General features: G+C 39.2%; 1 protein-coding gene across 4 annotated transcripts in view; it reads right to left on the bottom strand.

Moving 5' to 3' along the window:
- DPP10 (dipeptidyl peptidase like 10) overlaps nt 1-26,551 on the bottom strand; it is a 728,831-nt gene that overhangs the window by 338,133 nt on the left and 364,147 nt on the right. For all 4 annotated transcript variants that reach the window (XM_080667876.1, XM_080667877.1, XM_080667878.1 and 1 more), the window contains exon 5: nt 14,649-14,723. In XM_080667876.1, coding sequence (XP_080524002.1) covers nt 14,649-14,723 — 75 coding nt within the window. The remainder of the gene's footprint in view (nt 1-14,648; nt 14,724-26,551) is intronic.

Raw genomic sequence — 26,551 nt, 5'->3', positions numbered from 1 at the left:
CTGGGCTCATGGCTGGTGAGCGCAGCAGCAGTGATGGGAGCTTCTCCTGCCTCCATGGCAGTGCTAAGGATGTCCATGGGGAGCGGGCCTAAGCAGTCAATCAGACATCCCCTGAAGGTGCCTGGATGCAAGAGGACGCAGGCCGGGCTGAGGCCCCCTCGCCCCGAGTGTATGAATTTCATGCACCAGGCCTCTAGTATTGTAATAACTATGTACAATGCCAGGTGAGTACTAGAATTATGGAGGGGAACACTTTGTAAAATACATGATTGTCTAACCCAGTGGTTGGCAAACTCATTAGTCAACAGAGCCAAATATCAACAGTACAACGATTGAAATTTCTTTTGAGAGCCAAATTTTTTAAACTTAAACTTCTTCTAACGCCACTTCTTCAAAATAGACTCGCACAGGCCATGGTATTTTGTGGAAGAGCCACACTCAAGGGGCCAAAGAGCCGCATGTGGCTCGGGAGCCGCAGTTTGCCGACCACTGGTCTTACCACTATGCTGTACACATGAAACTAATATAAAATAATATAAAATGTCAACTGTAATTGGAAAAAAAAAAAGTAAGAAATACAAATTTTTAAAAAGCAGAGAATGTGTCCTTTATCCCTGAGCCACGAAGCTTTGTCTTCTACCTCCCCCAATCATTCACTTGTTGAGAAAACAAATGACAATAGTGGGCACCTCCTTGATTCTTGGTGTTGGGGATGCCATATGGACTAAGCTCCAGTTAGAGTCTTAAGTGATCTCTAAGGCACAAGGGTAGAAAACTGGGAAAAAATTTAAATTAAGTATAAATAAGTAAAATTAAGTACAATTGTGTAATACTCCATTATGTTTCAGGTATACTGGATTAAATCTCATATGTAAACAAAACTCTAGCTCTTTAAAATGAAGTCTCAATGTTTTTACCACAAGCCTTGGTCATTTTCTGGCTGAGATCCTTGCAGTGGCTCTCAACTTTCTAATGCCATGACCCTTTAATACAGTTCCTCATGTTGTGGTGACCCCCAACCATAAAATTATTTTCGTTGCTACTTCATAACTGTAATTTTGCTACTGTTAATGAATTGTAGTGTAAATATCTGTGTTTTCCGATGGTCTTAGGCGACCCTGCTAGCAGTTCTCAACCTCTGGGTCACGACCCACAGGTTGAGAACCGCTGCTGTAGAGCCTAAGACCATGAGTAACTGTATTAAAGGGTCGCAGCATTAAAAAGGTTGAGAATCACTGCTAAAGAGTGGTAGCTTCATGACTATAATTACATTACATTACTTCTTTCCTCAGAAATGCTGAGGTCCTTTCCATTTGGCTAATTACACCACACACTACCTTTGAACTGCTTAATTACCAACACACAAGGTTTAACTGTTTTTCTTTTTAAATAGGCAACATAATAACAATTAAAAGTTAATTAGAGCAAATTCCAACTAGAAAGCATACCTTATTTCTTGGAATAATCATAAAACACTCCTTCTGACTTTCTTATTAGGTGTGCATATTCTGATTGTTGGTTTGTTTCTACTTGAAGTTTTCTATTTCAGTAAGAATTATTATTGTTATTATTTTATTGAAAAGTTAGCCTGTATTTAATCCTATTCAAAATATATATGACTAAATAAAGCAACTCTTGTTTGAAATCTCTAGCGAAAGGAGTCAGAGACTGTATATTCTGCAAGATATCAAATTTGACACATTAGTTGGAGAGTCACACATTTCTTTCTTCCCGTGTTTATGGTATGATGTATTTCAGAGAGAAAACTGTTATCTTTCTTGGATGAAAGAAAGGCTTTGAAATGTAACTACCCCAACACAATTTGCCCACGCAAAATTTTTTGCACAATGCCTCTAATGAACAGTTATCCATTCACCTTTTGGAAATTTCTAAAGGAAGTAGCTGCTGCCTCCCACACTGGCCTCTGAATTATTGAACAAGCAATTGTTAGATAAATCTTCTTCATGCTGAACCAAAATTCACCTTCCTGATGCCATTTAATATCATTGGCCTTAGTTTTAGATTGAGAAACACATCTAATTTCTATTTGCAATACTAACATATCTATAACTCACCCCATATTTTTCCAAATTTCTCACCCCACAACTACATATCTAATTGATTCATTGTCCTTTCTAAATTTTTGAAAATTATTGTTGTCTTCTATATAAGTCTTCAGTTGGGTACAGGACCCCAGGTGTTCTCCAGTTGGGACTTAGAGTACCGGGATATGAGCCTCCAGTGTCCTAGAGCAGCACCAGCAACAGAAATCTAAGGTTAGGCCTACATAGGTAGGTTTAATTTTTTTTTTGTACACATATTAATGAAAAATAAAAACAGGTGAAATCAATGACTAACATATTTTACTTAATTGAATGTACATGAACATTATGTCAACATGTTGTATTTATAATTCATTATTAATATTTTGCTTTTTTACTAGGCTTTCAAAATCTGGAGTGTGTATATTTATAGTTACTGCAAAGCTCAATTTAAACTAACCATATTTCAAGTGTTCAGTAGCCATATGTGGCCAGTGGCTACCATACCGGACAGCACAGTTCTAGAAAGTTTAATTTTATAAATTGGCCTAAAAACACATCAGTATTTTTAAAATTCCTGCCAGTCTAACTTTATACTGAGTTTATGGTCAATAAAACACCCAAGTTGGCATGTCAGATACTATCCCTCATCCTACATTTTAAGAACCACATTTTTTATAAAACACATGTTTTGACTTGGACCAGCATTCCCATCTCTAGATCACCTGTAATTTTGATTCTGTAGACTGCTAATGCAACTCTTCAGTCTAGCTTACTCATTCAAAACTTTTATAGGGATTCATTGCCTTATTTATTTAAAACAGCTTTATGCACATTGAACAAGAAAGGACCATGAAAATAATACAGACTTGCCCTGACTGGTTTGGCTCGGTGGATGAAGTGTCGGCCTGTGGACTGAAAGGTCCCAGGTTCAATTCCGGTCAAGGGCATGTACCTTGGTTGCGAGCACATGCCCGGTGGGAGGTGTGCAGGAGGCAGCTGATGAATGTTTCTCTCTCATCGATGTTTCTAACTCTCTGTCCCTCTCCCTTCCTCTCTGTAATAAATCAATAAAATATAGGAAAATAATACAGACTTGTGACATACTGAAAGAGGCTCTCACATACAGCATTAACCAATCACTGGGTAGTTACCCAGCTTTAAAACCATCTAACTTCACCAGCATTCACATGTAATCTCCACGTAACACCATGTTTTCAAGACGTACTGTGTAAAGCCTTCATGCAATTCAATTCTTTCATCACAGGATCTGTGGCAGCCAATGACTGTCACCGCCTGGTTTTCCTGGCCTAGTGTGCTCCCCTGCCACCTACAATCACAACTACCCCTGGGTGATAAGAATATAGCGGCAGTGAAGATTTATGAGTCCAAAGCCTCAGTCAAAAAAGGCATTGCAGACTCCACCTGCTGCCTTGTATCACCCACTCTGGGAGAATCCAGCCGCTGCGTCATGAGGACATCTGGTAGCCCTGTGGGAGGGGTCCACCTGGAGAAGACCTGAGGTAGTCAGTCAACAGCCAGGATTAACTTGCCAGCCAGGTGGTGAGCCACCTCTGAGGCAGATAGTCCAGCTTCCATCAGGGTGACATCTGAAAGCAAAGGTGTAAGGACACAGGTAGGACCAGCATAGCCTAGCCCTTCCAGAACTCCTGACACAGAGTCCATGAGTATAAGAAGTTACTGTTTATGCTACTAAGTTATGAAGTAATTACACACAGTACTAGGTTACCAGAACAACACCCTAATGCTCAATATGAAAGTATTTTGCTAATACAGTGCTTCTCCAAGTATTCCAATGGTTCTGTCTATAAATGGAAAAAATATACACATTCCTATGACATGAACAAGACTCAAATGAGATAAATCAATATATTAATAGTGGTTTTCCTCCAAAAGATAAATACAAGCATTTTAATTATCTTCATTATCTTCATTTTTCAGTATTTTCAGATTCTCTATAGTAAACATATTATTTTCAAAATCAAAATGAAATAAATGCCATGTGGATATATATTAATAGCTACTAAAAAAAGGGAAAGTTGTAAATACTGTCTTCCAAAACTTAAGTTTTCTTCCTTGCCTTCCCCCCACTCCGCCCGAGGATTCTTCTGATTTAACAAAGAAAGCAATTCCCAAATGGATATTAATATCTTTTTCATGCGTTATTACCCCTCTTCAGTAAGAAGGAGGTTAACTAGGAAGGCAGTTTAGCAGCAGCTACAATGGAACACAGAAAGTGCATTTTATGGGCCCTGGAAGGCAGGAGGTTCTGAGAGTCAACTTCAAGTTCCATATGTTTGAATACAGTCCCTTTCCTACGCTGCCATTTCTCTGAGTTTATTATTAATAGGATTATTTGAAATATCAGTGTGTCCAAGTGTATGAATCTTAATAGCTTAGACAATCCCATGACCAGAACCTCTATGCCCACAGACTTCTTAAATATGTATCTGTAATTGTAAATCACTGAAGTATTAAGACCCAGAAATTAATTAGATAATTCACTAGAGAAGAGTTACTACTTCAGGCAGCAGTATATGCAGGATTTATTTTACAGTGATTTCTTCTTAGTTAAAATAGATATTTATCATACAGAGGGTTTGGTCTACAAACCTCCAGACCAGTAGGAACATAATTGAAATGAACACTCTGTTCGATGCTTCTATGTACTGACCGTCAAGCCTCAGAGGGAAGGCAGGGGAGGGTGGACAGTGGGTAAGAGATCAACCAAAGGACTTGTATCCATGCGTATGACATGACCTATGGACACAGAAAATAGGGGGGTGGGGGCATGTGTTGGGGGCGGGAGCGGGCTGGGAGAGGTCAATGGGGGAAAAAGGAGACATATGTAAAACTTTCAACAAAAAAGAATTAAAAAAAAAATGGACACGTCTAGCTCCAGAGAATATCAACACTGTGCTTTAGCAGAGCATCATCTCTGGAGGACGGGCACCCATAGGCCACTCCAGCACACGTACAACTGATCCAGTCCTTCCGTTAGAGGGATTTCAAAAAGTCATTCAGTTTTACTTTTCTTTTCAGAAAGAGCCTATTCTCCTGAAGATTTATGCCCCATTATACATAGAGGACAGTTCTAATTATGCCAAAACAACAGTTACTTTATTTTATTTTTTTTATATATTTTATTGATATTTCACAGAGAGGAAGGGAGAGGGATAGAGAGCTAGAAACATCGATGAGAGAGAAACATCGATCAGCTGCCTCCTGCACACCCCCCACTGAGGATGTGCCTGCAACCAAGGTACATGCCCTTGACCGGAATCGAACCTGGGACCTTTCAGTCCGCAGGCCGACGCTCTTTCCACTAAGCCAAACCGGTTTCGGCACAACAGTTACTTTAATTAAAGTGTCTGATCCCAAACATAAGACATAATAAGGCAGTTTACAATGTAAAATAAATAGTTAATTAAACTATTCAATAGTCTATTTAATGTGCATTGTTAAACCAAATAATAAAAAATTATAAATGAGCATTATTTTAAAGAGTTTTTTAAATATTTTTTGTCTAAAAAAGAAATGTATATATAAAAAGCAATTGCCTTTTCAAAGATGGCTTAAAATGCAATTGTTAAATAATTCCAAATGGACTAATAATTTCAAACATATTGGGATAGAACATAAAGCAAACTGGATTTAAATAATAAATACTATTGATGATTTAACATGACTCAAGAATAACAGAAAAAATATTTTTTTCTGATATGGGAAATGTCAAATATTAGATGACAATTCTCAACCAAAAATATTCTGATCATCAAGATTTATAACATCTAGATTTCCTCATATTTGAAACATATTTTAATCCTCTAAGAATATTTTTGAATTTATGGCATTGCAATGTGTTCTACAATAATTTAGTTTGCTGTTTTTGAGAAACAACTTTTAAGAATCAGATATAAAAATAAAATGTATAAGTCTGGAGAAGTATAATGCATGCTACCTGAGTGTTGCAAATAATAATATGCCATATAAATTCTATTTATCTTGTAGTTAGTAAATTAGGATACAGTTGATATTATTTGAAATGAATAGAAAAATAATTATACCAGAGTACAGAATAATTCTACGAAGACATGTAATAGCTTTTCAAAATGGCAGTAAGATCCAAAGACTTGGGATGCTGACTAGAAAGATGGGCTGTGTCCCAGCTCTGCAACCTGGAGTGGGGCCCTTATGGTAGAGAGCATCTCTAAGTCTCCTGCCTGTGCAACAAATGATGTCACTGGCAAAGGAGCATGGCCTTTGGGAGGTTTAAGTGACAAACACACTTTCCACATAAAAAGCATGATTTGAGTACCTAACAGAGATTTGCTCCCTCTTCTACAGCCCCTTATTAAAATACTTGCCAAAGGAGAAACAGGGCAATGGATAAGAAAGGGAGAATTAGATAAATGATCTGAAGCCAAAATCTATTATTCATATAAATATACACATTTTATAGTCCAATCAGCAGTAGAATGAATAAACTATAATATAGGTAGCAGATTACCCTAAAATGGGGAAAAGAATATGGGACTATCCAATTATTGAACTTATAAGAAAGACTAAGAAATGATATCCAACTATTGAATGATGAGGATATATTCCCAAACTTAAGCTGAATATAAGAAGACACAAAAAATAATACGTACTGTATCTATCTATTATCTATCTATCTATTATCTATCTATCTATCTATCTATCATCTATCATCTACCTAGTACATAAACAGACAAAACTAATCAAGCTGTTAGAAGTTAGAACAGTGGTATCCCTTGTGCTGGGTAGTGACTGGCAAGGAGCACAGAAATGTTTTGCTTCTTGACCTGGCTGATGATTACAGCGATGTGCTCAGTTTGTAAATATTCATTGGGCTAGCCTCATAATCTGTGCATGTGCAACATTTCAACCATAAAATTAAGTATGAATAGCTTAAATATAAACTCACATATTTTGCTCCAAATCCCATGCACTCCCCACTATGCCACATGTACTTATAACATGCCAGATTAAGCACCAATCTGGAAGGGCAAATGAGGCCAGCCCAGTGTCCAAGTCCAGAAAGGACAGTTGGACATTAAATCCAGGATCAATTTTAAAATACCAAAGAAAGTATTAATAGATCATCTGTTGTAAATGTTATTATTTTCTAAATCATTGTTATGTACATGGGTAACTTCTAGCTAATTACATATTTTCTCAGGTGCAATACTTTGGATTTTGAGAAATAGGACCCTCTGAACAGATGTGACTCTCGAAGTAAGCATTCATCAGCATCCCCTGGAGGCCTTAGTTAAACAGAGTGTGGGCCCCACCCCAGAGTTTCTGGGTCAGTGGCTCTGAGTCGAATTTGCATTGCCATTAGCTGCCAGGTGACCCTGATGCTGTCTTCTGGGAACATACATTGAGAACTGCTATTCCAGGAAAGAAAAAAAAATATTCAATCCGGAGTCATATTAGGTAAGTTTGGGAATCACCTTTGTATTTCCACTAGAAATGAAAATACTGGTAATATCAACTACTCTGAAGAGAAATTGCAAGAAATAAGGAATACAAGTAAATACTTTGGCACAAAATAGATGCAGTATGAAAAAACTGGTATGCATGTTTATTTTTATCTCTGGACCTTCCCTTGTTTGGAAAGTCTTCAGCAGGTGGAATTGACCAGTTCACTTAAATTCAGAGGCCTTCAAACCTCGCTGCACATTGCAATCTCCTGGGGAGTTTTAAAATGCCCATATTTCGGCTGTATTCCAGACCAGGTAAATCAGGATGTCTCCAGGGTGGGACCTAAGCATTAACAATTTTTAAGTTCTCCAGGTGATTCTCATGTGCAGCTAAGATTGAGAATCAATGCTTTATTTCCACAAACTTTGCCTGTTTACCATGTTCCATTTGCTGTAAAACAAAAACAAAAACTGTCTGGGCATTAAAATAGATGAAGTCAAGTTGTTGACTTTAAGGGTCTTATTGTTTAGTCAAGGGGATGTACTCATAGATGGACATGTTGGATATAATGACAAGGACATTAAGATGAAAATATAAACCAGATGCTAAGAAAGCATAGAAAATGGCCACTTACTTTTACCCAGAACTTTAAGAAAAGTTTGCTAGAGGTTCTGGTTTATTAATTCATATATTAAAGTTTTATTGTTATTGTTGCTTTAGTAACACTGTGCTAGGCAATATGTCAGACAATTGTAGTTGTGATAAATTTTATAAAGGGGATGGAGAGGACCATGAAACTTAGGATAGCAGATTTCACTGAGTCAGAGAAGTCTGGAATGGCTCTGACATTTGAAGAAAAGTATGATTAAGTTGACATCTGAAGAGTAAGAACAAGTTATCTCTATGAAGGTGAAACGATGGGGCAAGATTTGCTTCAGTAGTGAAAGCCCTGTGATGGGAGGGAACAAGGTGTTTCCAGGGACTGTAGGAAATCCCAAAATGCTGAAAGCAGCTGGGGAGTCATGGGAGGTAAGGCTGGGAAGACAGGCCTTGTAGGTTGTGTTATGACTTTTGGTTTCTATCCCAGAAAGCCTTGGGGAGATTTAAACAGAGAATGACAACCGGATTTCTTTTCATAAAGATCAGGTTAGCCTGAGCGTGGGAACTGATTAAAAGGCATGAGAGTGATTGAAGGAAAACCGCTAGAGGGCTGCGACATTCTCTCAAACAAGAAATAATATAAGCACATTACACCTCCATGCCCAGAACACTTTTTTTAATTTGAAATATATTTGATATTTAACACTGTGTAAATTTAAGGTGTACCACCTGTTAATTTGATATGTGTATATACTGTAATGTGATTGCCACTGTAAGGATAATTAGCACCTCTACCATGTTACATAATTATCCTTTCCTTTAAGTAGTTGGAATAATTAAGTTCTAGTTTATCAAGTTTGATAATTATAATACAATACTGTTGTCTAAGTTTATTGTGCTCTGTGTCATATCTCCAGGGCTTATTTATTACTTGTTCTAAATTTGAACCCTGAAAAGCATCTGTCCTGTTCCCCCACCTGCCATACCCTGGTAACCCCCATTTTATTCTCTATTTTTAAGAGTTTGGCTTTTAAAATCCACATATAAGTGATATTATGTCTTTCTCTCCAGGACCTGTCATTCATCCTTCCTCCATCTTTTAGTCAAGAGTGCAGATGTGAGGATTCAGGCAGGAAAACTCCTGCTGAGCTATATTAATCAGTGTTCATATTGATGGTCACAAGCCAGAGAGAAAACAAAAACAAAAACAAAAACAAAAAACACTGAGTGAATCTTCTTTTCTTGGTCAAATAATATAGTGTTTATTTTATAAATATTTCTCTTAAATATTTGTTACATCCTAAAAAAAAAAAAAAGAGTTGGATAACCTCAACAATCTGGATATAAGTAGAACTTATTTTTTTCTATTTATTTGACCTTTATTCATGCAAATTTAACATCTAAAAAAACATAGGGAAATGTTAAAGATTATCTGATTTCCTGCTCCTTTCTCCAGTATTTCAGGGGCATGCACCTAAAGGTTTCTGCTTGCTTTGCTTCAGATTCTGTTTCTGTGTAAACAGAGTCACCAACTGAGATGCTACAAGGGTCAGACAAGTACTGCAACCGTGAGGAGACTGGGCATAAAAGAGCTGAACTGTCAGAGAGATCCCTACCCGTCACTAAGACCAGTCAGCAAAGGCAGCCAGGTTTAAGCACCATCACCACCAGTAGACTATCTACAAGTTGGAACCCAGCCTTTATTTGAGCTTTTCTAGTTTAGCTCATTTGCCTTGTAATGAAGATAAAGACAAATCATCTTACAAAGCCAATTTACTAGGGTGCAGCTATTATTTCCTACTTGAAAGACCTTGGATAAATTTCTAAATCTGTCTGATCCTGCATTTTCTAGCTTTCCAAAGAGATTAACTTTTCTCCTTTCTGAAATCAGGATAATAGCATGTACCTAAAACAATGTGTAGTATATATGGTAGCTCCTGTTTCCCCACTTTTATGTATAAAGGGGGATAAAAGGAATTAAACACACCAAAATACTTTTTTTGGATGGTTGGATTTTGTGTGATTGTTTCTTTCCATCTTTGTTAATGGGCATTATACACATGTGCACGTGGATACACACACATACACATGCACACACAGGGTAAGCATGACATTTGATTACTCTAAAACTGTCAATAATCCCAATTGCTGCCTTAGTATAAACTGTATAGAATAGAATGAGATTTCAAGTTCTTCTCTAATTTGGGTTTAAAAGATTTATTAAGCCCAAATTGTCAACCTGTGGACAAGTCTGAATTGACTGCTATCCCTCAAAGACAAGGCTCCTTCCGTGAAGTCCCATGTTGTCTGCACATCTGGAATGTTTTTCTTTCATCTGTCCTCATTTGATCTTCAAAGTCTAGCATATACTTCCTTCTCCAACATGATTACCTTGTTGTATGTAGTAGATACGTTTGGTCACATTACTTCTACCTGAGTCTATGTTTCTTAATTGAGCTGATTCCCACGCACACACATACAAACTTACACAATCAATGTCTTTTCCAGTTGTGTCCACCAAACAGTTGATGAATAAATAGAATGGGTAACAAATGAAGTGAAATTAAATTGTGAAATTTCATTTGATAATTTTTTCTTATTAAAATAATCCAGGACTGATTATCATAAACTATTTTTCCTGAAATTAAAAAAAAAAAAACACAAAAAAAGAGAGAGAACCAATATTAAGATTTTCTTAATATATTAATTTACATTTTTGGCAGTAATTATATTCTCATATAATCTTGACATATTTTGCTCAAGTATTCAAAGTTAACATAGTTTTATACATTATATTCCAGAGCAGCCCTTCCATTATACATTCCCAACAGCAATGTATGACTGATCCAGTTTCCCTGAATACTGGCCATCATGTGGTGTAATCATTTTTATTTTATTTTAGCCATTCTGATATGAGAGTAGTGGCAACTCTTCTTGTTTTAATTTGCATTTATTTAATGGCTAATGATGTTAACTGCATTTTTATGTTCTTATTTGCCATCTGTATGTCCTCTTCAAAGAAATGTCTCATGTCCTTGCCTGTTTTCTGATTATAAATATATATATATCCTATATAATAGAAGTAATATGCAAATTAACCATCACTCCAACACAGAAGATGACCGCCCCCATGTGGTCAAAGATGGCTGCCACCATTTATACACAAGATGGCTGCCACAAGATAGCTGACAGGGGAGGGTAGTTGTGGGCAATCAGGGAAGCAGGGGAGGGGAATTGGGAGGGACCAGGCCTGCAGGGGAGGGCAGTTAGGGATGACCAGGCCAGCAAGGGAGGGCAATTAGGGGTGACCAGGTGGGCAGGGGAGGGCAGTTGAAAAGGACCAACACACAAGATGGCCACCCCCATGTGGTCAAAGATGGCCACCATAAGATGGCCAGCAGGGGAGGGCAGTTGGGAGGTACCAGGCCTGCAAGGGAGGGCAGTTGGTGGCAATCAGGACTGCAGGGGAGGGCAGTTAGGGGTGACCGGGTCAGCAGGGGAGGGCAGTTGGGGGCGACCAGTCCTGTAGGGAGGACAGTTAGGGGTGACCATGCCAACAGGGGAATGCAGTTAGGGGTGACCAGGTCGGCAGGGGAGGGCAGTTAGGGGCAACCAGGCTGGCAAGGGAGGGCAGATAGGGGTGACCAGGCCAGCAGGGGAGGCCAGTTAGGGGCATTCAGGCTGGCAGGGGAGCAGTTTGGGCCTCTATATATAATAGAGGTCCGATGCATGAAATTCGTGCATTGGGTGTGTGTGTGTGTGTGTGTGTGTGTGTGTGTGTGTGTCCCTCAGCTCATCCTGCACCGTATCCAATCTGGGACATTCCTCTCACAATCCAGGACTGCTGGCTCCCAACCGCTCGCATGCCTGCCTGTCTGATTGCCCCTAACTGCTTCTGCCTGCCAGCCTGATCATCCCCTAACCACTCTCCTGCCATCCTGACCGATGCCTAACTGCTCCCCTGCCAGCCTGATTGACCCTAACTGCCCTTCCCTGCAGGCCTGGTCACCCCCAACTTCCCTCTCCTGCAGGCCTTGCCCCTCCCAACTGCCCTCCCCTGCTGGCCCAATTGCCCCTAATTGCCCTCCCTTGCCAGCCTTGTTGCCCCTAACTGCCCTCCCCCTGCAGGCATGGTCCCCCCCAACTTTCTTCCCCTGCATCCTAGTCGCCCCTAACCGCCCTCCCTGCATGCCTGATTGCCCCCAACTGCCCTCCCCTGCTGGCCAGGTCCCTCGGAACTGCCCCCCCCCCGCTGACCTGGTTCCCCCCAACTGCCCTCCCCTGCTGGCCATCTTGAGGCAGCCATCTTGTGTCCACATGGGGATGGCCATCTTTGACCACATGGGGGCAGCCATCTTGTGTGTTGGAGTGATGGTCAATTTGCATATCACCTCTTTATTATATAGGATATTTGTAATTCTTGCATTTGATAGTTTGATATATTCTAGATATTAGTCCTTTGTTGAATATCTGATCTGCAAATATTCTATTCCAGTCTGTACCTTATATTTTAATCTTCATAACAGCATCTTTCATAGAACAAAGCTTTTTTTCTTTGTATACACTATAAATTTGATATAGTATGAGAACTATTTCTATAGCCATAGATACCAAAGATTTTCTGCTACTTTTTCCCTAAAAGTTTCATTGACTTATATTTCTACATTTAAATCCATAAATGAGCTTTTACATAGTGTAAGACTTAGGTCAGTGTATTTTTGTTTGTTTTGCCTATGGAAGTCCAGTTGCCCCAGACCATATAGCTTTTGCACATTTATCAGAAATCAGTTAGGCCTATTTGTATGGGACTATTTCTGGGTTCTTTATTCCATTTTATTGATTTACTAGAGGCCCAGTGCATGAAATTTGTGCATGGGAGGGGGGGGTCCCTCAGCCCAGTCTGCACTCCAGGGATCGGGCCTAAACCGGCAGTTGGACATCCCTTTCGCAATCCAGGACCACTGGCTCCTAACCACTCACCTGCCTGCCTGATTGCTCCTAACCACTCTGCCTGCCTGCCTGATGCCCTCAACTGCTCCCCTGCCAGCCTGGTTGCTCCTAACTGCCCTCCCCTGCTGGCCTGGTCGCCCCTAACTGCCCTCCCCTGCTGACCTGATCCCCCCAACTGCTCTCCCCTGCCAGCCTGATCCCCCTAACTGCTCTCCCCTGCTGGCCTGATCCCCCTAACTGCTCTCCCCTGACAGCCTGAACCCCCTAACTGCCTCTGCCTCTGCCCCGCCACCATGGATTTGTCCAGAAGGTCGTCCTGAAGGATCTCTGGAAGATGACTGATCTAATTAGCATATTACCCTTTTATTAGTATAGTGTCAATCTCTCTGCCAATTCCACTTAACCTTAAGTTCTGTAGCTACTGAGATCTGATTAAAAAACACACAAAAAAATTTATTATCAGTTTAATATAACACTTACTTTCAGTTAAAATTGTTTAAAATAATATTATTTTTTAAAAAGTTGGGGGTGTTGTATATTTTTGTTTACAGAAATCAAGTATTTTTTTTACTGTTACACGTGATTTTCAAAAATGCAACTAAATAGAGATAAAAAAAGCAAAATTTGATGTAAAAAAGCCAAGATGCATTATAGAAAAAAAAAATGTCTTTGATTGCAATCTCCTTTATTCTTTTTTTTCAGTGTAAATTGCTTATTTTAAATAAAAACATAAACTCATTAAACATATAGCACATGTGTAATTCAAACATCTAAAACCATCAAACAGAAGGTCCTCTGAACTGTGACATTTTATGTGCTCAAAAGCTTTCAATGCATTAAATGAGGCTTTCTGCCGTAAGTCTATAAATTTTTATTGTCTGTCCTAAAGCACATAAAACTTTCTTGAATGATTTCCAATCACTTATTTTCCACAGAAACTGATCTGCTGAACTGGCTTTTCAACATTTACTTTGCTTTTTAACAGTGAGAATTATATCATAAGTAATAAATACTCAACCATAGTACTGCTCTAATTGTGCTGTAGAGCTGACATGAAATCATAAAACCCCAATTGCAATTAGAATATTTTATTTCTTCAGAATTAATTTCTTGGCTTGCCCCACTTTTAGAACTTTCTACAACCATAAGGCTTATACTTAAATACCACCAAAGAAGACATTCACCATTACTTAAATAAATGTTCTCACCAGTCCCTTCCCACTATCCACACTGCCATTCAGGGCATAGCCATTAAGAAAATTCCCTAGTTTATACACACATGAAACATTCAAGTATAGAGCACAGCTATCCTGAAAAGGTAAAAATCTCCCATTTGTCAGATCAGCTAACCTGAAACACTCCCCTCTGAAAGATATGGACTTGGAGGACCACTGCACCAGGTACTTGCTAGTCAGGTGTGGAAGGACATTGACTAAGAACTTCTCTTGTGCAATATTGATCATCAGTGACCCCTGCATCTATAGATAAGCCAAGTTTTCTCTAGATGAGTAGATAACCCAGGAAAACTATAAACGCCACCTGAACGCATTGCAAGGAAAAGTTCATCGAAGGAGATCACGTCTTTACCTGTTTGACATCATATGCCAGAAGAACATATTTCAAATCTGGTGAAACAGAATGTCTTGATGCTTTGAAGGTTACCTATAAACAAAACAAAACAATTATCTATATACATAAAAGCCTAAATGACCAAACAACCAAATGACCAGTCGCTATGATGTGCACTGACCACCAGGGGGCAGACGCTCAACACAGGAGCTGACCTCTGGAGGTCAGTGCACTCCCACAGCCAACTTCCTGCAGCCAGCCAACCTCCCATGGTCCCTGCCTCGGGCTGGCAGGAATCCCCTGATCAGCCCCGATGTGGGGTGCTGGCTGGCCAACCTGCTGCAGTCCCTCCCCCTGGCCAGCCAACCTCCTGTGGTCCTTCCCCTGGGCGAGTAGGTCCCCTGATTGGCTCCAATAGAGGGGTGCTGGCCAGCCAACTCCTGCAGTCCCTCCCCCCGGCCGGCCAGTAGACCCAACCTGTGCACAAATTTGTGCACCGGGCCTCTAGTCTTTAATAACAGAGATTAGCATGCATTTGGATATATACATATTTAAAAAATGCTCATTTCTGTTAAACCCATAAAACTGTTAAATAGGCATTCTCATTCCTGCATTAAACATGCACATGCATATATGTATTTGTGATTATACAGATGAATACAAATACTTAGAGAGGCTATAGTAAACATTTCATTAATAAAATAATTGCTACCCTATCTTTTCTACATGTTATCACTATAAAACTATATTATATTTTCATTATAAGAAATAAAAAGCAAAAACTCACTGAAATTCTTAAGTAACCAAAATGCTTTTAAATTTGCATCTTCGTCAAAATGAAAAGAAATAGTGACATTATGTGGTATCATGATTTTTGGACTGTACTTTTCTTACATGTTGTATATTTATATTGAAAGAAGACAGAGAGGAGAAAAAAAAAATGGCGGCGGAATAGACAGACGTGTTCCGAGCCTTGTCCCGGAGCAGAAAGAAAGAACAGCTGAGGATCGCACTAGGAGTGTTTGTTGGCAAGTTGGGGGTCAGCTGAACTCCAGAAGAAGGTGGGAGACTGCTAGACGGGGTTCCCCTGACCTGGCAGCCCCCACTGCGGCTGGGTCCCCTCCCGGAGCTGCGGGCTTGGACATGGAGTCTCCGCCATCTGGAACCGGAAAGTGGAGCTTATCGGAAGCCTGAGAATCCACAACTGCGGCACCCACGGAACAGCTGCGAGCCCCAGAACAACGCTCCCCAATTGGCGCAAACACACGGGTTCAGAGGAGCTCTACACTCCACCACGGAAAAGTCAGATTTCGCCTAGGATAAGGTGAGGTCTCTGGTCCCAGCCCGAGAGAGGAACACGCGTTTTGCGGGAGCTGGAGGACCAGGGAAGTCTGTGCTGGAAAAATCCATGGCTGTTGGGGCTGGCGTGATCTGTGAATGTGGAAGGGGGTCCTCAGAGCTGCTAACAGAAGGGCTCTCTAAAAAGCAACCCATTTTGATCTGAAGTGCAGGGACACCCTAAGAATTTCAGGAGTGTGCTAGACTTACGCGCAGCCACGGAGTGCGCACACTTGGGCATTTTCCTCTTGAAATTCTTGCTTCTGATTACTAAGCCCAATATATAGGATCACCCAGTTGGGGACACCCTGGGAGACTGCAGGGGAAAGCTGTTTTTCTGGAACCTGGGGATTGGAGCGGGGAGTGACCATCGGAGAGCCAGCTCTGAGGCAGCCCACTCCCACAAACCGGTAGTGAGCGCCACAGGGAAAGAAGGCTCTAACACTGCCTAGAGAGGCCATAGATAGACCTGGAAGTCAATCCAGAAACACTGCCACCCAGGGGCTGAATCACAAATTGACTCTTGTGTAATCAAAAATAAAGGAATACGAATTAAGACACACCGCCTGCTTAAAATCAGGACTGGCTTACATCACTGAAGAGCAGTGGAACGCAGGGAACTGCAATACTGTCCGGACTGAGAAACAGGCGTGCCAAACAGAACAACAGAGGAAGTGGATGACCTTCACTACTCCACATTTTATTTTTATTTTTTATTTTTTATTTTCATTTTTTGCATCTTTTACTTAAGAAACTATTTTTTTTCTTTTTTCCTCACCTGATTTTACCTTTTTAATTATTACATTTTTATTTTCAATCCGTATTATTACTACTGCTATTTTATCTTTTTTTTTTTAAGTGTCATTTTATTTTCTCTTCATTTTGTTTTGGGATTAATGTTCTACATTCTATTTTTATCTTTCCTTAAGCATCATTTTACTCTATCTCAACTCTACCTTTATGCCATCACTCTCTTCCTCACTTTTCCCTTTTCGGTGTCCTGTTTATCTTACACCTTTCCTGCTTTAGATTTTCCCTATTCTTTCTGTTTACCCCCTTTTAAAATTTCACCCTACTTATATATCTAATCTCCAATCCCCTGCTCCAAGTCCATACACACCTCTCTCTTCGCTGTCTTAACTATCCAAAAATTGTTTTTCTCTCTGTCCTTTTGTTGTTGTTCGTTTGAATGTAGATTATATCGAATTTTTATGCTTTTTTGTGAGATTGTTTTGCTTATTCTTCTTTTGTTTATTTTTTTGTTTGTTTAGTGCTTCTGTCTTCCCTTGCCTCACTCAGTATTAGTTGGTGTTGTAGTTTGTATTAATCCCCAGGTACTTGTTGCTGGCATTTGCTGGAATAAGTGATTGTTCTATTGGAGTTTTATCCCCAATATATATAGTCTGTTTCCCTTTCTCTCTTAGTCTCTTTCTTGTCTCTCTTACTTTTTTTTTTCTTCTTTTTTTCCCTTTACCCAATTTCATTTTGACACTCCTTTTTTCTTCTTCTTCTTTCTTTCTTTTTCCTCTTATTCTTTCTCTCCTATCCCCTAATTTGCCTTTCTCTGGTGGTCACCTTTATTGGAGGTTATTAATATCGTGAATACATTTCTGTTCAGTGCCTTGTGTGTTGTACCTGGTAGTGCTGTATTTTGTGCCTTTAAATCAACTCAGGAGAGAGAGAACTACATAACCAGACACCCAGAGAAGAGAGACCATGGGGAGACAAAGACACAGCCCACATATGAAAGAAAAGCAGGCATCACCAGAAAAGGAAGTAAATGAAATGGAGGCAAGCAACCTTCCAGAAAAAGAATTCAGAGAAATGGTCATAAGGTGGCTGAAAAGAATGGAAGACAAATTCGACAATATGAGCAAGAACCAAGAGGAAATGAAGAAGAACCAAGAAGAAATGAAAAATGACATCGCTACTGTAAAGAACTCAATAGAAAGCATCAAGAGTAGACTAGAAGAAACAGAGGACCGCATCAGTGAGCTAGAAGACAAGATGGGAAAAAATACCCAAGTAGAGCAACTTCTAGAAAAAAAAAAAAAAATTAGAAGGCAGGAGGAAAGCCTAAGGGAACTTTGGGACAACACGAAACAAAACAACATCCGCATAATAGGGGTTCCAGAAGGAAAGGAAGCTGAGCAAGGAATAGAAAACCTCTTTGAAGAAATAATGACAAAAAATTTCCCTGATATAGAGAAGAAAAAACCCACACAAATCCAAGAAGCTCAAAGAGTCCCAAGCAAAATGAACCCCAAAAGACCGACGCCAAGGCACATTATACTTAAATTGGCAAACACCAACGACAAAGGAAGAATCTTAAAAGCGGCAAGAGACAGACAGAAAGTTACATACAAAGAAACCCCCATCAGACTAGCAACTGATTTCTCAACAGAAACTCATCAGGCCAGAAGGGAATAGAATGAAATATACAAAGTCATGCAAAGGAAGGGTCTGAATCCAAGAATACTGTACCCAGCAAGGCTTTCAATCAAAATTGAAGGTGAAATCAGGAGCTTCACAGACAAAAAAGGACTAAGAGAATTTATTACCACCAAACCAGCAATGCAAGAAACGCTGAAGAGTCTGCTGTAAAAAAAAAAAAAAAAAAAAAAGAAAGAAATAGGAAGCGAAGAAGGAACACAGGTGTAAAGAATAGGAATGGTAACAAATAAGTACCTATCAATAATAACTTTAAATGTAAATGGATTAAATGCCCCAATCAAAAGACATAGGGTAATGGATTGGATAAGAAAACATGACCCATATATCTGCTGTCTACAAGAAACCCACCTCAGAAAAAAAGGCACACAGACTGAAGGTAAAGGGATGGAAAAAGGTTTTCCAGGCAAATGGAACTGAAAAAAAAGCTGGGGTAGCAATACTTATATCTGACAAATTAGATCTCAAACTGAAGGACATAACAAGAGATAAGGAAGGCCACTTCATAATACTAAAGGGAGCAATCCAACAAGAAGAAATAACTCTGGAAAACATATATGAACCCAATACAGGAGCACCCAAATACATAAAAAAAACTCCTGAAGGATATCAAGGGAGAGATTGACAGCAATACGATCATAGTAGGAGACTTTAATACCCCACTATCACCATTGGACAAATCCTCTAAACAAAAAATCAGCAAAGAAACATCAATCCTAAATGACTCACTAGACCAGATGGAATTAATTGACATTTACAGAACATTTCACCCCAAAGCCACAGAATATACATTCTTCTCAAGTGCACATGGGTCATTCTCAAAGATAGACCATATGTTGGGACATAGGCAAAGTCTCTTCAAATTCAAGAAGATAGAAATCATATCAAGCATCTTCTCAGACCACAGTGGCATAAAACTGGAAATCAACTACAATAAAAACAACCCAAAGAAATCAAACACATGGAGGCTAAACAGCATGCTATTAAACCATGACTGGGTTACCAGAGAGATCAAAGAAGAAATAAAAAACATCATGGCAACAAATGACAATGAAAACACTACAATCCAAAATCTATGGGACACAGCGAAAGCAGTCTTGAGAGGGAAGTTCATAGCTCTACAAGCCTACTGCAAAAAACAAGAAACAATGGTAATAAATTACCTAACCCAACAACTCAAAGAGTTAGAAAAAGAGCAACAAGAAAAGCCCAGTGTAAGCAGAAGGAAGGAAATAATAAAGATCAGAGCAGAGATAAACGACATAGAGACCAAAGAAACAATACAAAAGATCAACAAAACCAAGAGTTGGTTCTTTGAAAGGATAAACAAGATTGATGAACCTCTAGCCAGGCTCACCAAGAAGCAAAGAGAGAGGACCCAAATAAACAAAATCAGAAATGAAAGAGGTGAAATAACAACAGATCCCGCCGAAATACAAAGGATTGTTAAAAAATACTACGAACAACTCTATTCCAACAAACTGGACAACCTGGAGGAAATGGACAGATTCCTAGAAAAATATAACCTTCCAAAACTCAATCAAGAAGAATGTAAACAGCTCAATACGCCAGTAACTATGGCAGAAATTGAAGCAGTCATCAAAGAGCTTCCGGCAAACAAAAGCCCGGGGCCAGACGGCTTCACAGGAGAGTTTTACCAAACATTCAAGGTAGAACTAAAACCTATCCTCCTCAGATTATTCCAAAAAATTCAAGAGGAAGGAACACTTCCAAGCTCATTCTATGAAGCCAGCATCACCCTAATACCAAAACCAGATAAAGACAACACAATGAAGGAGAATTACAGGCCAATATCCCTCATGAATGTAGATGCCAAAATCCTCAACAAAATTCTAGCAAATCGGATCCAGCAGTACATTAGAAAGATCATACACCATGACCAAGTAGGGCTTATTCCAGGAATGCAAGGATGGTACAATATCCGAAAATCAATAAATGTGATACATCACATAAACAAATTGAAAGATAAAAATCACATAGTCATATCAATTGATGCAGAAAAAGCATTTGACAAAATCCAACACCCTTTCTTGATAAAAACTCTCAACAAGGTGGGAATAGAGGGATCATACCTCAACATAATAAAAGCTATATATGATAAACCCACAGCTAACATCATACTCAATGGGCAAAAACTAAAACCATTTCCCCTAAGAACAGGAACAAGACACAGATGCCCACTCTCACCACTCCTATTCATCATAGTACTGGAAGTATTAGCCATTGCAATAAGACAAGAAGAAGAAATAAGAGGCATCCAAATTGGAAAAGAAGATGTAAAGCTGTCCTTATTTGCAGATGACATGATATTGTACATAAAAAACCCGAAAGACTCCATCAAAAAACTAACAGACTTAATAAATGAATTCGGCAATGTAGCAGGATACAAAATTAACTCCAAGAAATCTATGGCATTTCTATACACCAACAGTGAACTTACAGAAAGAGAGACAAAAAAAGGAATCCCATTCTCCATCGCACCAAAAAAATTAAGATACTTAGGAATAAACCTAACCAAGGAGGTAAAAGACCTATATACGGAAAACTACAGGACACTGAAAAAAGAGATAGAGGAAGATGTAAACAGATGGAAGAACATACCATGTTCATGGATTGGTAGAAACAACATCATCAAAATGTCCATACTACCCAAAGCAATCTATAGATTCAATGCACTCCCCATTAAAATACCAACAACATATTTCACAGACCTAGAAAGAACTCTCCAAAAATTCATCTGGAATAAAAAAAGACCCCGAATAGCCACAGCAATCCTGAGAAAGAAGAATAAAGTAGGAGGGATCTCAATACCAGATTTCAAGCTGTATTACAAAGCCACTGTCCTCAAAACAGCCTGGTACTGGCACAAGAACAGACATATAGATCAATGGAATAGAATAGAGAATCCACATATCGACCCAAACCAATATGCGCAATTAATATTTGACAAAGGAGGCATGAGCATACAATGGAGTCAAGACAGTCTCTTCAATAAATGGTGTTGGGAAAATTGGACAGATACATGCAAAAAAATGAAACTAGATCACCAACTTACACCATACACAAAAATAAACTCAAAATGGATACAGGACTTAAATATAAGACGGGAAACCATAAAAATACTAGAGGAATCCACAGGCAGCAAAATCTCAGACATATGCCAAAAGAACTTTTTCAGTGATACTGCCCCTAGGGCAATGGAAGCCAAAGAGAAAATAAACAAATGGTACTACATCAAAATAAAAAGCTTTTTCACAGCAAAAGAAACCATCAACAAAACAACAAGAAACCCCACTGTATGGGAGAACATATTTGCAAATGGTATCACTGATAAAGGTTTAATTTCCAACATCTACAGGTAGCTTATACAACTTAATAAAAGGAAGATAAAGGATCCAATAAAAAAATGGGCAAAGGACCTAAATAGAATCTTTTCGAAAGAAGACAGAAGGAAGGCCAAGAGACACATGAAAACATGCTCAAAGTCACTAATTATCCGAGAGATGCAAATCAAAACAACAATGCGATACCATCTCACACCTGTCAGAATGGCTATCATCAACAAATCAACAAACGACAAGTGTTGGCGAGGATGCGGAGAAAAAGGAACCCTCGTGCACTGCTGGTGGGAATGCAGACTGGTGCAGCCACTGTGGAGAACAGTATGGAGTTTCCTCAAAATACTGAAAGTGGAAATCCCATTTGACCCAGTAATCCCACTCCTAGAAATATATCCTAAGAAACCAGAAACACCGATCAGAAAGGATATATGCACCCCTATGTTCATAGCAGCACAATTTACAATAGCTAAGATTTGGGAACAGCCTAGGTGCCCATCAGCAGATGACTGGATCAGAAAACTATGATACATCTACACAATGGAATACTATGCTGCCATAAAAAAGAAGGAATTACTACCATTTGTAGGCACTTGGATGGAATTAGAGAACATTATGCTAAGTGAAATAAGCCAGTCAATGAAAGAAAAATACCACATGATCCCACTCATTTGGGGATAATGAAAAACATTATAAACTGATGAACAAAAAGATAGTTACAGAGGCAGTAAAGCATCAAACAGACTGTCAAATTACAGCGGTAAGGTTAGGGAGAGGTGGGGGAAATAAGAGATCAACTGAAGGACTTGTATGTATGCATATAAGAGTAACCAACGGATGGAAAACATTGGGGGGTGAGGGCATGTATGGGAGTGGGGTGGGGGTGGGGGGCAATGGTAAGATATGTACACATATAATACCTTAATAAAAATTTAAAAAAAAGAAAAAAGAAAGAAGACACATATTAAAGACAGAATCTCTTTAAAGTAAACTTCCAGAATGAAACAGATTAAGACACAAAAATACATAATTAATTATATAATTATATATATATATATATATATATATATATATATATATATATATATATATAACTGCATGGAAAATGACCCATACTTCTTTGATTTTGAGCCTATAATTTTATCTTTGAATAGACTTGATGTCAGAAAAAGTTGAAAATAAAAGGAAGGAGAAATACATTGAAAGTGGAGAAATAATTTTATTTAAGTAGAGATTGTATTTAACTTCCTATCTAAAAAGAAGGCAAGCAGCCCTGGCTGGCATTGCTCAATGGTTAGTGTCAGCCTGTGCGCCAAAGGGTCATGGGTTCAATTCCTGGTCAAGGGCACCATACCTTGGTTACAGGTTCGATCCCCAACCCCTGTTGGAGCACATGCAGAAGGCAAGGCAACCAATTGATTGTCTCTCTCATCTCTCTCTCTCTCTCTCTCTCTCTCTCTCTCTCTCTCTCTCTCCTTCTTCTTCTTCTCTTTCTCTCCCTTCACCCCTTCTACTCTCTCTAAAAAATCAATGGGAAAAATATTCTCAGGTAAGGAATAAAAAATAATAATAATTAAAGTGAAAGCTAGCAAATTGAGTTGATGCATCAAAAGTCTACAAAATACAAAGAATATAAAGTGTATATGAATTTTAGGCAACCTCTTTCGAATAGAGATATACATCTTAATAATTTTGTACACCTCATATCAAGGCAGTTTTCACAAGACTGTACTCCAGGATGAACAGAAAAGGGTGAAGTCAAGATTTTCTCATTTAGAAATACCCAAAACACAATGGACAAGGTAAGAAATTGATTAATGAGTATTTGGGAAAGTTTGCATAGAGTAATAAAATATATATATTTGGCTTTTTATTTCAGGTTCTGGGTACAGAACTCCTAAAGTCCTTGGAATTTCCTGAGCAATAGGAGTGTCTTTTGTTAATAACTAATCCTCTTTGAACATCCCAGATTTATGCTAATGAATGGCTTTAGGTTCTGCCTCTAGATGAGTGGCTAGAGGTATCTGGATGGGGGCTGGCCACCAGGGGATCCAAACTTCCTCATTAGAAGATTAGAATGTTTAGTCCTGGAGGTCAGGGTGGGTGGAAGGTCAGGAGATATTCAGTCACTTGGCCAATGATTTAATCAGGCATGCCTAGGTAATGAGACCTGGGTAAAAACTCTGATGGATAAGATTTAAAGAGGCTTCCTTGTTACTAAACATGTCAATGGACTAGGGTAGTGGTCGGCAAACTCATTAGTCAACAGAGCCAAATATCAACAGTACAACGATTGAAATTTCTTTTGAGAGCTAAATTTTTTAAACTTAAACTTCTTCTAACACCACTTCTTCAAAATAGACTCGCCCAGGCCATAGTATTTTGAGGAAGAGCCACACGCAAGGGGCCAAAGAACCACATGTGGCTCGCGAGCCGCAGTTTGCCGACCACTGGTAGGAGCATGGCACAGCCAGCTCCACAGAGACAGAGACAGAGATTTGGGCCCTCCGAATCCACCCTATTTCCCTCTTCATCTGGCTCATCATTTGTGTCCTTTATAAGGCAGTAATCATAAGTACACTGACCATTAAACAGCACTGGTTTGAACTATGCCAGTATACTAGTACTTGTATGCAGATTTTTCCCCCCAGTAAATATAGTTCACCCTTTACATCCCTGGGTTCAACATCTGCAGATCTAACCAATCAGGATGGAAAACAGTATTTTTGCAATCAAAACTGTAATTTCTGACCTGCGGATTCCTAGGGATCAAAATTACTATTTTCTATTCCCACTTTGTTGAATCCACTAATGTGAAGGACCTACTATAGAGTCAAAAGTTATACAAGAATGTTCCACTGAGTCGGGGTTGGCACCCCTAACCGCACATTGTTCAAGGATCAACTACATACAACTTTCTCATATCTGAAGGGGGAACTGTTGAATTTGTGTCCGGGTTCCGCAGAAAGGCAGGGATCCTGGGAACTGGAGACGTGAAGTTGTTACCTGAAGTGGGGCAGTCAGAAGCCCTTACTCTGTGTGATTATTGCCACTGAGTCTTGGTAGTTAGTATCAGAATGGAATGGAATTGTAGGTCAACCAGGTGGGGTCAGAGCATTGTGGTTGAAATAATACAGTTTAATCTCTGAGCCAGGTTAACAAGAAAGTAGAGTGGTCTGCATTATATGGCAATGCTAACATTTAGATTTTTGCATATATACAAGGTGGGGCAAAAATAGATTTATATATTATTGTATTATCTTTATTATTATATTATTTTCCATATAAACAACTTTAAACCTACATTTGTCCCACCATGTGCATCTGCCTTGTACAATCCATGTGTAAGATATTTAGAAGGCCAGAATAGTCATATAATAATTCATATATTTTTTTCTTAAAAAAAAAAAACATTTCAAGAGCAATGACAATAACAAAAGCAACAATGGAGCTACCATGGGATCTATCATCTATCATAAGGCTATCAATTGCTTAGATTTTTTGCAGTTTTCAATAATCCTTAATCCTTCTCATAACAACACTATGTGGTAGGTTTCACCATTCTTAGAGTTTCATGAACTTGAAAATTTATTTTTAGAGAGAGAGAAAGGGGGTGGAGAAAGAGAGAGAGAAGCATTGACTTGTTTTTCCACTTATTTATGCATTCACTGGCTGATTTCTATAGGTGCCCTAACTGGGGATGGAACCCACCACTTTGGCAAATTGGGATGTTCTAACTGAACTACTCAACCAGGACCTCTCTCATTAACTTGCTGTACATTGAAACTTGGTAGACATTAGTCTGTGGGGAATATAGGGTGACACTGAAAACTCAAGGTCATCTCACTCAACATTATTATATCAGGAGGTGAATTGTTACACAGTAAGGGGAGTTTAATTGTTATTTAAAAATCAGGTAAGCCCTGGCTGGTGTGTCTCAGTTGGTTGAAGCATCGTCCTGTATAAAGAAAGGTCACAGGTTCAATTCCAGGTTAGGGCACATACCCAGGTTGTGGTTCAATCCCTGGTCCCAGTGGTGATGTGTAGGGAGACACATCAATGTCTCTCTCTTCCCTTCCCCCCACTTTCTAAAAATCAATGAATATGTCTGTGGGTGAGAATTACAAACAAACAAATAAGTAAATACATAAATACATGTCAGTTAAGAGGGCAATGCCATCATCTGTACTGTGGAGATTGGAAAACACCAATGCCACAGTTAAACTTTTCTGAAGTTCACAAAGGAACACACATCACAAAAGTATACAGGAGTACTTCCTTTCATAAATCCTGCATTATCTCACCAGCAAGAGTGTCTCTCTCCTCCCTCCAAAGAACTTCCCTGTCTGAAGTCTGAATTATTTCAAAAGAAGCACTCCTCCCTAGTCCCCACCCACTCTCCTGTGATGTTCCTCATACACAGTAACTTCACACATTCACAGGTGCTTTTGTGCCTCCAGTAACAACACTTTAGTATCTTTTGTAGATCCCACAATTATCCAGTCCGGCACTTTATTATCACTCTCCTGCCTCCAGCTCATGCAGGGCTCATGTACTGGGAAACTTTCCCAATATCTTTCCAGGGGCCAAGCTGCTGAACCATCTCTGAATTTAGAGAATGGCACCCAGGTCACTGGTGCTGCAAAGAGACTTGCTGATGATAATGCGTATAAGAAACACATCCTTGCAGCGTAGTCAAGGAACATTGGAATTCTCAGGCAAATCCCTCCTAGCATAAGCCATTAATGTTATCATCTGCTGCGGCTGGGAAAT

Source organism: Plecotus auritus (assembly GCF_963455305.1).
Source record: "Plecotus auritus genome assembly, chromosome: 5".
Lineage (NCBI taxonomy): Eukaryota > Metazoa > Chordata > Mammalia > Chiroptera > Vespertilionidae > Plecotus > Plecotus auritus.
Note: the sequence above shows the minus strand (reverse complement) of the source record. Positions and strands in the feature narration are given on the sequence as shown.